This window comes from Netta rufina (genome assembly GCF_964035555.1).
Source record: "Netta rufina genome assembly, chromosome: 40".
Taxonomy (NCBI): domain Eukaryota; kingdom Metazoa; phylum Chordata; class Aves; order Anseriformes; family Anatidae; genus Netta; species Netta rufina.
The window spans coordinates 15055-28824 of NC_140164.1; the positions used below are offsets into that span (position 1 = coordinate 15055).

The 13770-nt window shown below is 62.3% G+C and overlaps 3 protein-coding genes across 3 annotated transcripts in view; 2 read left to right on the forward strand and 1 right to left on the reverse strand.

Annotated features, from left to right (window-relative positions):
* Window positions 1-782: 782 nt before the first annotated feature.
* Window positions 783-9344, forward strand: PRICKLE3 (prickle planar cell polarity protein 3; the record flags this gene model as incomplete). Its single annotated transcript, XM_084304296.1, has 10 exons — window positions 783-830; window positions 2338-2423; window positions 2523-2706; window positions 3744-3857; window positions 4553-4690; window positions 5735-5938; window positions 6944-7130; window positions 8084-8303; window positions 8901-8946; window positions 9051-9344. The coding sequence occupies 10 exons, from the start codon at window positions 783-785 to the stop codon at window positions 9342-9344; spliced, it is 1521 nt and encodes a 506-aa protein (XP_084160422.1).
* Window positions 9345-10309: 965 nt separating this feature from the next.
* On the reverse strand, window positions 10310-13675 carry LOC311220741 (mitochondrial import inner membrane translocase subunit Tim17-B). Its single transcript, XM_084304295.1, has 6 exons — window positions 13624-13675; window positions 12923-13022; window positions 12755-12818; window positions 11629-11757; window positions 10618-10728; window positions 10310-10485 (listed from the first exon to the last, which is right to left on the reverse strand). Exons 1-6 carry the CDS (start codon window positions 13647-13649, stop codon window positions 10415-10417), a joined length of 501 nt encoding a protein of 166 aa, XP_084160421.1. The 5' UTR covers window positions 13650-13675; the 3' UTR covers window positions 10310-10414.
* The window catches only part of LOC311220743 (vasopressin V2 receptor-like), a gene marked incomplete at both ends in the record, with an annotated part of 4479 nt that continues 4356 nt past the window's right edge, over window positions 13648-13770 (forward strand). The window contains 1 exon segment of the mRNA XM_084304297.1: window positions 13648-13736. Coding sequence (XP_084160423.1) covers window positions 13648-13736 — 89 coding nt within the window.

Here is a 13770-nt window from a genome sequence, read left to right on the forward strand (position 1 = left end):
ATTCAGCCCTGCCCCTAGAGCCAAGAAAAACCCAAATCCCAAAGAACACCCCCAAAATCCTAAAGAAGGCCCCTGAATCCCAAAGGAGGCCCCGAAAGTCCCAAAAAATGACTCCAAATCCCAGAGAATGACCCCAGAATCCCAATAAATGCCCCCAAATCCCAAATAATACTCCCATATCCCAGAGAATGCCCACAAATCCCAGAGAATGACCCCAAAATCTCAATAAACTGCCCCCAAATCCAAAGAATCTCCCCAAAATCCCCCAAACTGCCCCCAAATCCCAAAGAAGGCGCCCAAAATCCCAAAGAATGACCCCAAATCCTAGAGAACGTCCCCAAAACCCCAACGAACACCTCAAAATCCCAAAGAACGCCCCTAAAATCCCAGAGAATGCCCCCAAATCCCAAATAAGGGCCCACAATTTCCCAAGGAATGCCCCAAAATCCCAAAGATCTGCCCCAAAATCCCACCTCAAAGCCCCCATGGGGACCCTTGGGAGGGACCTGGGGGCGGGGCCTCTGTGCCAAGGCCACGCCCCCACTGTGCGCTATACAGACCCGCCCCTTAGGGGGGCGTGGCCCGCGCGTGAGTGACAAACAAAGGGGAGGGGGCCGGGGAGCGCGCGGGGGGCGTGGCTTATAGGCTGACGGGGGCGTGGCCAGAGGGGCGCTGGGCGGTGCGGCGGGGGCACCGTGGGCGTGGCCTCTCCACGGAGAGTGGGCGTGGGCAAGGAGGAGGGCGTGGCTAGGGGCGTGGCCAAGCGGCGGGCGGTGGGGAGGATGGCCGTGTTCAACTTCGGGCCACGGCGGTGGCGGTCGCCGCGACTGGTGAGGGGCGGGGGGGGGGATCTGTGGGGCGGGGAGGGGCGTTTGAGGGGAATCTGTGGGGCAGGACGGGGTTTTGAGGGGAATCTGAGGGAAAATCATTGGGCAGGAGGAGGTTCTGAGGGGAATCTGTGGGGTAGGATGGGGTTTTGGGGGGAATCTGAGAAGAATCTGTGGGGTAGGAGGGAGTTCTGAGGCGAATCTGACAGGGAATCTGTGTGGAAGAGGGGGTTTTGGGGAGAATTTATGGGTCAGGAGGGGTTCTGAGGGGATTCTGACAGGAATCTGTGGGGCAGAAGGAAATTCTGACAGGAATCTGTGTGGAAGAGGGGGTTTTGAGGAGAATTTTTGGGGGCAGGAGGCAGGTTCTGAGGGGAATCTGTAGGGCAGGAGGGAGTTCTGAGGCAAATCCTGACAGGAATCTGTGTGGAAGAGGGTTTTTGAGGAGAATTTATGGGGCAGGAGGGGTTCTGAGGGGAATCTGACAGGAATTTGTAGGACAGAAGGAAATTCTGACAGGAATCTGTGCGGAAGAGGAGGTTTTGAGGAGAATTTTTGGGGCAGGAGGCGGTTCTGAGGGGAATCTGTGGGGCAGGAGGGAGTTCTGAGGCAAATCTGACAGGAATCCGTGGGGAAGAGGGGTTTTGAGGAGAATTTATGGGGCAGGAGGTGGTTTTGAGGGGATTCTGAGAGGAATTTGTGGGGAAGGGGGCCTTCTGAGGGAAATGTGTGGGGCAGGAGAGGGTTTTGAGGGGAATCTGTGGGGCAGGAGGGGAGTTCTGAGGGGTTTCTGAGGGAAATCTGTGTGGAAGAAGTGGTTTTGGGGAGAATTTATGGGGCAGGAGGTGGTTTTTGAGGGGAATCTGACAGGAATCTGTGGGGTAGGAGGGAGTTCTGGGGGGAATCTGAGAGAAATCTGTGGAAGAGGGGGTTTTGAGGAGAATCTGTGGGGCAGGAGGGGTTCTGAGGGGAATCTGAGGGGAAATTATGGGGAAAAAGGGGGTTCTGAGGGGAATCTGTGGGGCAAGAGGGATTCTGAGGAGAATCTGGGAGAAATCTGTGTGCAAGAGGGGGTTTGGGGGGAGAATTTATGGGGCAGGAGGGGTTCTGAGGGGTCAGACTGACCCTTATGGGGTCAGACTGATCCCAATGGGGTGCTGGGGGGGGGACACGGACCCAACCCCCCCCAAAAAAAATTTGGGGCAACTCCCACAATGCTCGGCGTCTCCCACAATGCTGCGCCGCCGCTCCCACAATCCCTCAGGGTGCCCCGACCTGTTCTCCCCCTTTTTTACCCCAAACACCCAACCTGGCAAGTTTGTTTTTTTTTTTGGGGGGGGGGGTTGGGCACAAATTAAGGGAGAGACCCAAAGAACAGCGGGGTTGGGGGGGCTCCCCATCATCAGCGCACGCAAGTGTCTCCCCCCCCCCTAATTATTTAAGGGTAAATTCAGGTGATTTTAGGCAATTAAGGGAATTTTTGGGGTGTGTCCCCCCCCCTTTATTACAGGTCCTGGAGGCAGAAGACCCCGAGCGGGGGCAGCCGTGCCAGACATGCGGCGACCAATGCCCCGGCTTCCTCGTGCACGAATGGAGGTGAGCAGGGATCCGGTATGGGGAGGGGACAGCACCCCCTAACCTCTCCCTCCGACCCCCTAATTAACTAATTAACCCCCCCCCGGCTTTTAATTACAGGAAGATCTGCCAGCACTGCAAATGCCCGCGGGGGGAGCACGCGGCGCAGGGGGTGCCGCAGGACCTGGAGCGCCTGATGGGCCGCCTGGTGGCCGATTTCCAGCCCCCCCCCGGCTCTGACGACGATTCGGGGTGCGCCCCCGAGGAGTACGCCTGGGCCCCCCCCGGCCTCAAGCCCGAGCAGGTAACACCCCCCCCCCCCCAATCCCCTCCCCCAAATCCACGTCCCCTCCCCTTTCCTAATTTTGGACACCGCCCAGCCAATTTCTACCCCCCCACACTCCCTTTTGTGGGGGGCCCACCCCCTCATTTCATGTCTTGTAGGGGCCCCCCCCCAGCTTTTGGGAACCCCCCCCAACTTTTGGGACCCCCCCCCCCAAGCTTTTGGGACCCCCCCTAGGTTATGAGACCCCCCCCGGCTTATGGGACCCCCCCCTCAAATTTAAAGCTTTTGGGGACCCCCAAACTGTGAAGTTTTGGTACCCCCCAAAAAAAAAAACTTTTGGGGACCCCAAAATTTTGAAGCTTTCCCCCCCAAGTGTGGATCTCCCCCCAAAATGACCCCCCCAGCTTTTGGGGACCCCTGTGGCTGTGACCCCCTCCCCAAAACCCCCCCAAACTGCCCCATTTTGGGCCCCCCCCCCCCCAGTCACTCAGCCTGTGGGCAGCCCCCTGCTTGCAAGGCCCCGCCCCCTTCCTTTTAGGCCACGCCCCTTCCATGAGGCCACGCCCCCCTCACATGTAGCACCGCCCACCCCCTGCCTGATCCCTATGAAGCCCTGGGCAATGGCCCCACCCACTTGCATTAGGCCACGCCCCCTGCACATGGCCACGCCCATTTGTCTAAACCCAGTGATGAACTTGTCAATCACAGAGGCTCCGCTCACTCACCTTGCTTAGCCCCTCCCACTATGGTGACCATTGGGCTCAAGCCCCGCCCACTCTGTCAGGCATCTTCAAGCCACGCCCATTCTCAAAGCCACGCCCACCCTCCCACAAGCCACACCCACTGTCATCAACCACGCCCCCTCCTCCCCGAGGCCCCGCCCCCCATCTCCAAGGCCCCGCCCCCCTCATCTCCTCTTCCCTGTCCCCTTTCCCCCTCACCCCTTCCCCCCCACCCCACCCTGCTAAGCCCCGCCCCCTCCGCCGAGCCCACGCCCACTCCGGCGAGGCCACGCCCCTTCAGGGGAAGCCCCGCCCACTCTGCCCCTCCTGTAGGTGGCGCAGTTCTTCAGCTGCCTGCCCGAGGACAAGGTGCCCTACGTCAACAGCCCCGGGGAGCGGCACCGCGTGCGGCAGCTCCTGCACCAGCTGCCCCCCCACGACAGCGAGGTGGGGGCCGGGGGGGTCCTGGGAGGGTCGTGGGGGGGCTGAGGGGTCGGGGTGGGGGGGCGTTGGGGGGTCTTAGGGGGGCTTGGAGGGCTTAGGGGGCATGGGGGACATCAGGGATGGGGGTTTTGGGGGGTTTTGGGGTATGCTGGGGGCTTGGGGGGGTGAATTTGGGGGCTGGGGGGCTTGGGAGGGGGCTGGGGGGGTCGTGGGGGGGCTGAGGGGTCGGGGTGGGGGGTGTTGGGGGGTGTTAGGGGGGGTTGGAGGGCTTAGGGGGCATGGGGGACATCAGGGATGGGGGTTTTGGGGGGGTCTTGGGGTATTTTGTGGGGCTGGGGGACTTGGGGGGGGGAATTTGGGGGCTGGGGGGCTTGGGGGGGGCTGAGGGGTTGGGGTGGGGGGTGTTGGGGGGTGTTAGGGGGGCTTGGAGGGCTTAGGGGGCATGGGGGACATCAGGGCTGGGGGGGTTTGGGGGGGATCTTGGGGTATTTTGGGGGCTGAGGGGAGATTTTTGGGCTGGGGGGGGCCCCCGAGCCCACTTCAGAGTCCCCCCCCATCCCCATCGCCGCCCCTCGGCACCGCACCAGGAACCGTTTTGTGCCCTGTTGCCGCCCCTTGAGGAACACCAACCCCCCCCAAACCCTCCCTAAAGACCCCCCCACCCTAAAAAACCCCCCATTTTGCCCTCCCCCCCCCAGCCCCAATACTGCAACGCCCTGGAGGACGCCGAGCGCCGCGAGCTCAAGCTCTTCGCCCAGCAGCGCAAGCGGGAGAACCTCGGCCGCGGCACCGCGCGCCCCTTCCCCGTCACCATCACCGGCGCCATCTGCCAGCAGGTACCCCAAAAAATCCCAAACCACCCCAAAAAAACACTTTTTCTCCTTTTTTTCCCCCAAATCACCCCGTTTCCCTCTCAGCCTGGCAGACTGGTGGCAGTGACATCGCCGCCTTTGCCGCGCTCGGCGTCTGCTGGCACCCACCATGTGCCATCAGGTCCCTACAAATCACCCCAAAATCCCCCCAACTCCCCAAAAAAAAACCTTTTTCCCTCTTTTTTTTGCCCTAAATCACCCTTTTTTCCCCCAAAATCACCCTCTTTTCCCCCCAAATCGCCCCATTTTCCCCCTACCAGTGTGGCTGGCAGATTGGTGGCAGTGACATCGCTGTCTTTGCCGCGCTCCGTGCCTGCTGGCACCCATCATGTGCCAGCAGGCCCCCCAAAACCCCTCAAAGAAGCCCCAAAACCCCTTTTTTCCCCAATTTCACCCCAAAATCACCCCATTTCCCTCCTCACCAGTGTGGCTGGCAGATTGGTGGTGGTGCCATCACCGTCTTCACCATGCTCGGCGCCTGCTGGCACCCACCATATGCCAACAGGTCCCCCCAAACCCCCCCAAATGCCCCCCAAACACTCCCCAAAACCCCTTTTTCCCCCTCTTTTCCCCCAAATCACCCTCTTTTCCCCCCAAATCACCCCGTTTTCCCCCCTACCTGTGTGGCTGGCAGATTGGTGGTGGCGACATCGCCGTCTTCACCGCGCTTGGCACCTGCTGGCACCCATTGAGTGCCAGCAAGTCGCCCCAAACCCTCCCCAAACCACCCTAAAATCCCCCCAACCTCCCCAAAACCCCTTTTTCCCTCTTTTTTTGCCCCAAATCACCCTCTTTTCCCCAAAAATCACCCCATTTTCCCCCCTACCAGTGTGGCTGGCAGATTGGCGGTGGCGACATCGCTGTCTTCACCGCGCTTGGCACCTGCTGGCACCCACCCTATGCCAACAGATCCCCCCAAACCCCCCCAAATCCCCCCCAAACCCTCCCCAAAACCCCTTTTTCCCCCTTTTTTCCCCCAAAATCACCCCGTTTTTCCTCCCCCACCAGTGTGGCCGGCAGATCGGCGGCGGCGACATCGCCGTCTTCGCCGCGCGCGCCGGGCTGGGCGCCTGCTGGCACCCGCAGTGCTTCCAGTGCTCGGCGTGCCGCGAGCTCCTCGTCGACCTCATCTACTTCTACCAGGACGGCCGCGTCTACTGCGGCCGCCACCACGCCGAGACCCGCCGCCCCCGCTGCCAGGCCTGCGACGAGGTGCCAACCCCGCCCTTCTCCTCCTTTCCTTCATAAAAACCCCAAAATTCACTTTTTTTCCCCCAGTTTTAGAGCATTTTCGCCCCGCGGTGCACGGAGGCGGAGGGGTGGCGCTGGCACGTGCGGCATCGCTGCTGCTCTGAGCACAAGGTGCTGCTACGTGATGCAGTGACCACCTCCTTCTCCCTGTTTCCTTTATAAAAAACACCCAAAATTAATATTTTTTCCCCTCAAATTGATTTTTTTCCCTGTTCTTAGATCATTTTTGCAGTGCACGGAGGCGGAGGGGTGGCACTGGCACGTGCACCACTCCTGCTGCTCTGAGCACAAGGTGCCACTACGTGATGCAGTGACCACCCCTTCCCCCCCCCCCCCCCAAAAGAAAACAAAATTAACATTTTTTGACTTTTTTCTTCCCCTTACTTTCATGCTTAACCCCAAAATTGACTTTTTCCCCCCTCTTTTATTCATTAAAAAAAAACTAAGTTGACTGTTTTTCTCCCCCTTTTATAGAAAGAAACAATTTTTTTCTCACCCTTTATTAAGAAAAAAACAAAATCGACTTTTTTCTCTCTTATTCCCTTATGGAAAAACCCCAAATTTAGTTTTTTCTTCCACTTTTGTTTATAAAAATAAATAAAATTGACATTTTTCTCAAAATCAACATTTTTTCCTTTGAAGTTGACCTTTTTCCCCCCAAAGTTGACCTTTTTCCCCCCAAAGTTGACCTTTTTCCCCCCAAAGTTGACCTTTTTCCCCCCAAAGTTGACCTTTTTCCCCCCAAAGTTGACCTTTTTCCCCCCAAAGTTGACCTTTTCCCCCCAAAGTTAATATTTTTTCCACTGAAATTATTCTCTCTCTCCTAAGATTGACATTTTTCCTCCCAAATTGACATTTTTCCCCAAAAATTTGCTATTTTTCCCCCCAAACTTCACTTTTTTCCCCCCCAAACTCACTCTTTTCCCCCAAACTAACATTTTTTTCTCTCTTTTTTCCCCGTTTCAGATCATTTTCGCCCCGCAGTGCACGGAGGCCGAGGGCCGGCACTGGCACGTGCGCCACTTCTGCTGCTTCGAGTGCGAGGCGCCGCTGGGCGGGCGGCGCTACGTGATGCGGCGCGGGCGGCCCTACTGCTGCCGCTGCTACCAGGCGCGGCACGCCGAGTACTGCGACGCCTGCGGGGACCCCATCGGTACCGGGATTTGGGGGGAGGAACCCCAAAAATCTGGGCGGAAAAGGAGGAAGGGGTCCCCGAAAAATCTGGGTGGGAAAGGAGGAAGGGGTCCCTGAAAAATCTGGGTGGGAAAGGAGGAAGGGATCCTAAAAATGTGGGTTTAAAAAGAAGGAAAGGACGCCAAAAGTGTGGGTGTAAAAGGAGGAAAAGACCCCAAAAATTTGGGTCTAGAAGGAAGAGGGGACCCCAAAAATTGGGGTTTGGAGGGAGGGAGAAAACCCCAAAAAATCCGTGTGGAAAAGGAGGAAGGGACCCCAAAAATCTGCCCCGTGAGGACCACTAATTGCCCCCCCCTTAGCTTTTTAACCCCCCCCCCCCAGTTGAGAAACAGGGGCAGACGCCCCAGGAGGGGCAGGATTTGCCCCCCCTTTCCCTTTTATTGCCCCCCCAGCTAATTTTTTGCCCCCCCAGGGCTGGAGCAGGGGCAGATACCCCACGAGAACCACCAATTGCCCCCCTCCCTTCCCTTTTATCGCCCCCCCTCGACCTTTTTACCCCTCCCAAGTTACAGAACAGGGGCAGACGCCCCTGGAGGAGCAGGATTTGCCCCCCCCAGCTAATTTTTTGCCCCCCTGAGGACTGCAGCAGGGGCAGTTACCCCACGAGGACCACCAATTGCCCCCCTCCCTTCCCTTTTATTGCCCCCCCTCGACCTTTTTACCCCTCCCAAGTTACAGAACAGGGGCAGACGCCCCTGGAGGGGCAGGATTTGCCCCCCCCAGCTAATTTTTTGCCCCCCTGAGGACTGCAGCAGGGGCAGTTACCCCACGAGGACCACCAATTGCCCCCCTCCCTTCCCTTTTATTGCCCCCCCTCGACCTTTTTACCCCTCCCAAGTTACAGAACAGGGGCAGACGCCCCTGGAGGGGCAGGATTTGCCCCCCCCAGCTAATTTTTTGCCCCCCCCCCAGGTCTGGAGCAGGGGCAGATGGCCTACGAGGGGCAGCACTGGCACGCGCTCCCCGCCTGCTTCTGCTGCGCCGCCTGCGGGCGCCCCCTGCTGGGGCTGCCCTTCCTGCCCCGGGGGGGGCAACTCTTCTGCTCCCGGCTCTGCGCCCAGCGGCCCCCCCCCCACCGCCCCCACCCGCCTCAGCCAGCCCCGCCGCTCCTGGGGGGGCGGCCCGCCCGGCGGTGAGTGGGGAGGGGGCACTGGGAGGGACTGGGGGGGCACTGGGAAGGGACTGGGAGGCACTGGGAGAGACTGGGAGGCACTGCAAAAGTTTTGGGGGGTCACTGGGAGGGGTCTGGGGAAGCTCGGGTGTGCTGGGAAGGTTGTGGGGAGTACTGGGAGAGACTGGGAGGCACTGGGAAGGTTGTGGGGGTCACTGGGAGGGGACTGGGGGGACACTGGGAGGGACAGGGAGGCACTGGGAAGGTTGTGGGGGTCACTGGGAGGGACTGGGAGAGACTGGGTTGCACTAGGAAGGTTGTGGGGAGTACTGGGAGGGACTGGGAGACACTGGGAAGGTTGGGGGGGACTACTGGGAGGGACTGGGAAGGCTGGGAGGGTCACTGGGAAGCGCTGGGAGGGACTGGGGGGAACTAGGAGTGGATTGGGAGGGGTGAGAGGTCATGGGGGGGAACTGGGAGGCACTGGGGAGGAACTGGGGGAGACTGGGAGCCGCTGGGGAGGAGTGGGCCGGCACTGGGGGGGTACTGGGAGGTACTGGGAGGCACTGGGAGGGGTTACCGAATCCCCCCCTCAATATTTGTGTCCCCCCCCCGCAGGCACCGAGCCCCGTTTCCGCCGGGGGGGCCCCCACCGCCACTCCATGCCCGAACTGGGAGCCGCCCCCCCGCGCCTGCCCCCCCCCCCTCACCTCCCCCGCCCCCCCCAAGCCCCGGGGGGGCTCCCCACCCCCCCTCAGCCCCCCCCAGCCCCCCAAACCCTCCCCGGACCCCCCCTCCGCGGCCCCTCCCCCTCCCCGGGCGGCCTCCGAAAACGCCCTGCACGTGGGGGGGGGGCGGCGGAGGGGGGTGGGGGCAGGGCGGCGGCCCCCCCGCTGGCCTTCGGCCTCCTCCTCTTCCTCCTCCTCCTCCTCCGAGGACGACGGCACCTTCCTGGGGGAGCCCATCCCCCTCCCCCCCCAGCTCCGCCCCCCCGGCTCCGTGGCTCCGCCCCCAGCGCCCCCCAGGCGGCCCCCCCGTGCCCGGGGCTGTCTGCTGGCCTGACCTTTGACCTCAGCTGGTGACCTTTGACCTCTGCCGAAACTCTTGGGTGACCTCCGACCTTTACCGGTGACCTCTGACCTGCGCCTGACCTCTTCGGTGATCTCTGACCTCTCCTCGTGACCTTTGACCTCCACCTGAACTCTTGGGTGACCTTTGACCCTTTGCTGACGACATCTGACCTTTACCGGCGACCTCTGACCTCTGCCTGACCTCTCTGGTGGCCTTAAATCTTCCAGTGACCTTTGACCCCCTGCCGGCGACCCCTGAGCTCTACCGGGGACCTCCGACTGCTGCTGGTGACTTCTGACCTCTACTGATGACCTTTGACCTCTGCCTGAACTCTTTGGTGACCTCTGACCTCTATTGGTGACCTTTGACCTCTCCCTGAACTCTTGGGTGACCTCTGAGCCTCTGCTGACCTCTGCCTTAAACCTTCCGGTGACCTTTGACCCCCTGCCAGCGACCCCTGGGCTCTACTGGTGACCTCTGACCTGTGCCTGACCTCTTCAGTGACCTTTGACCTCTGCTGGTGACCTGTGACCTCTGGCCTCACCCAGCCCCTTTGACCTTTGACCCTGCCCTTGGGGCTCCCGGCACTTCCGGCCACCGCGCCCTGACCTTTGACCTTTGACCTTTGCGCCCTGCTGAGCACTTTTGACCTTTGACCCCCGGTGACCTCTGACCTTTCACCCTGGGGTTTGCACTTTGCCCCCCCCCCCCCCCTGCTGACCCCTGACCTTTGACCTCTCCCCACTTCCGGCGCCGCCCTCAGGGACCTCCGACCTCTGCACTGTGACCTCTGACCCCCCCCCCCCAAAACTTGGGGGGGGGGAGGGGCAACCCTGTAATAAAGCCGATGACATCATCTCGACGCGATGACGTCACTCGATGACATCACCACCGCGCGATGACGTCACCCCCCCCCCCCCAAAAAAAAAATCCGACACGGGGGCCGCAGGTTGGAAAAAAAAACGTTTAAATAGGAATTTTTCCCCCAAAAAACAGGCTGGGGGGGGCCCGCGGGCGGCGCCACTGGTGTTACTGGTCTTACTGGTGCGGTGTTACTGGTCTTACTGGAACTGCACCCCCCCGGGGGGGTCCTTGGGGGGCAGCTGCGAGGGGTCCTCAGCGAAGGGGCTGGCTGGGGGGGGGGGGGGGGGCGGGGAGGAGAAATGGGATGTGGGCGGGGCTTGCGACAACAGGCCACGCCCCCTCGAGGCCACGCCCTCTTTCTGGAGGCCCCGCCCCCTTCCCGCAGGCCCCGCCCACTCACGGTTGGCGAAGTGGGGGGCGGTGTGGCGGGTCAGCAGGATGCCCACCCCCTCGATCAGCGCCAGCAGCACCCCCCCCATCAGCGCCGAGCCCACCATGGCCAGGGGGCCGCCTGTAGGGGGGGGGTGGGAAATTTGGGGACCCCCCCCCTGGCTCCCCAGGGCCCCCCCCCATAGCCCTGGGGCCCCCCCCATAGCCCCCCAGGCCCCCCCCATACCCCAGAATCCCCCCCAATGCCCCTCTGTGACCCCCCCATAAGCCCCCCGCCCCATACTCCTCCATGCCCCCCCCCACCCCATATCCCCCCATAACCCCCCCAATGCCCCCCCCGGCCCCATAATGCCCCCCCCGGCCCCATAACCCCCCCCCATGACCCCCCCCTTTAACCCCCATACCCCATTTCCCCCCATAACCCCCCCGTGCCCCCCCCATAACGCCCCCAAATCCCCCATACCCCATTTCCCCCCCCACCCCATAACTCCCCGGTGACCCCCCCGCCCCATTTCTCCCCCATAACCCCCCCACACCCTAATTCCCCCCCCCCCAGCCCCATAACCCCCCCTACACCCCCATTTCCCCCCCCCTCCAGCCCCATAACCTCCCCCCCGGCCCCATAACCCCCCCATAACCTACCTCCCCCAGCTCCATTTCCCTCCCCATAACACCCCCCCACCCCAATTCTCCCCCCCGACCCCATAACCCCCCCATGTCCCCCTATAACACCCCCATACCCCATTCCCCCCCACACCCCATAACCCCCCCACGCCCCTCCCAGCCCCATAACCCCCCCATAACCCCCCCCACCCCAATTCCCCCCCCATGCTCCCCCATAACCCCCCCAAATCTCCCATACCCCATTCCCCCACACACCCCATACCCCCCCCATGCCCCCCCCAGCCCCATAACCCCTCCCCACACCCCAATTCCCCCCCCCCGGCCCCATAACCCCCCCTATAATCCCCCCCACACCCCAATTTGCCCCCCCCCCGGCCCCATAACCCCCCCCCCGTACTGCGGGAGGCCAGCACGGCCCCGGTGAGCGCCCCGGAGGCGATGGAGTTCCAGGGGTCCTCGCGGCCCCGCAGCCGCACCAGCCCGCAGTCGATGGTGGAGAACAGCCCCCCCCACACCGCGAAGCTGCCTGGCCCCGCCCCCGACACGTCACCGGCAGGCCACGCCCACAAGGCCCCGCCCACACCCATCCAAACCCCGCCCGTATCCACCAAACCCCGCCCACAGCCCCCAAAAACCCACCCAGTGCTGGGCACATCCCAAGCAGCACCTCCAGGCCCCGCCCGCATCGTTTAAGCCACGCCCACACGCCCTAAACCCCGCCCACAGCCACCAAGCCCCACCCACAGCCCCCAAACCCCGCCCACATGCCCCAAACTCCACCCACCGCCATCCCCACCCAGGGCTGGGCATAGCCCAAGAAGCACCTCCAGGCCCCGCCCACTCTTTCCAGGTCACGCCCACTATTCCCAGGCCACGCCCATATCTAATAAGCCACGCCCATACTCCCAAACCCCGCCCATATCCACCAAAGCCCGCCCACAGCCCCCAAACCCCGCCCAGCACCATCCCCACCTGGGGCTGGGCCCAGTCAAAGCACCACCTCCAGGCCACGCCCACAGCGAATAAGCCACGCCCACACGTCCCAAACCCCGCCCACAGGCCCCAAACCCCGCCCACCACCATCCCTACCCAGCATCAGGCACAGCCCAGGCAGCACCTCCAGGCCCCGCCCACTCTTTCTAGGCCCCGCCCATAATTCTTAAGCCACGCCCACGCCCCCAAAACCCCGCCCCCATCCCCCAAACCCCACCCCCCAGCACCAGCCAGAACCTCTTGGCCACACCCACCCCTTCAAGACCCCGCCCACAACCCCTAAACCCCACCCACTGTCCTGAAACCACGCCCACACCCCGAGGTCCCACCCACACCCCCTAAGCCACGCCCACCCCCAATAGCCACGCCCACCTCCCATTATCCCCACCCACACCCCCTAAGCTCAACCCCCAGCACCAGTCCTTCCCTTGCAGGCCCCGCCCCCAAGCGCCAAGCCACGCCCCCCACACGCCAGACCACGCCCCCCACGAGTCAGTCCACGCCCCCTAACTCAGGCCACGCCCCCTCACCTCCGATCTGCGGCGCCCGCGTGCGGATGGCGCTGGCGCTGCCCCGGAGGCGGTGCCTCAGCCCCTGAGTGGGCGGGATTTGTGACGTCAGGCCCCGCCCACAAACGGGCGTGGCCACCAACAGGCCCCTCCCGTGTTGTGTGACGTCATCAGGGGGCGGGGACTCACGGCCGGGGCGTTGCGGAAGCCCTTCAGGGCCTGGAAGACGCCGCCCCCGATCACCCCCATGGTGAAGGCGCCGCCGCAGTCATCCACGATGCGCCAGGGGCTGCCGGGAGACCCTACGTAAACACTGGGGCCTGGGGGCCCTACATAAACACTGGGGGGCCCTACGTAAACATTGGGGGCCTGGGGGCCTACATAAACACTGGGCGGGCCCTATGTAAACATTAGGGGCCTATGTAAACACTGGCGGCCCTACATAAACACCAGGGACTGAGGGCCCTACGTAAACACGGGGGGTCTGGGAGCCCTACATAAACACCAGGGGGCCCTACATAAACACTGGGGGTCTGGGGGGCCTATGTAAACACTGGGGGACCCTACATAAACATTGGGGGTCTGGGAGCCCTATGTAAACACCAAGGGGCCCTATGTAAACATTAAGGGCCTGGGGGCCCCTATGTAAACACTGGGGGCCTGCAGACCCTATGTAAACACGGCAGGTCCTACGTAAATAAGGCAGACCCTACATAAACACAACAGGCCCCATGTAAACAAAGCAGGCCCTACGTAAACACGGGGTCTCCTGCAGACCCTACATAAACACAGGAGACCCTACATAAACACGGGGGGGCTGCAGACCCTACACAAACACCAGGGCCCCATGTAAATAAAGCAGGCCCTACATAAACACGCCCCGCCGTTACCAGGGCTCCCGCGCGTACTCCTCCATGGCCGCCTCGCCCCGCCCCCGCCACGTGACCGCGCCCCCATTGGCCGCCAGCTGGGCGGGGGGGCGGCGCCCATTGGCTGCGAGCGGGTCACGCGGCCCGCCGGGCGGCTCCGATTGGCCG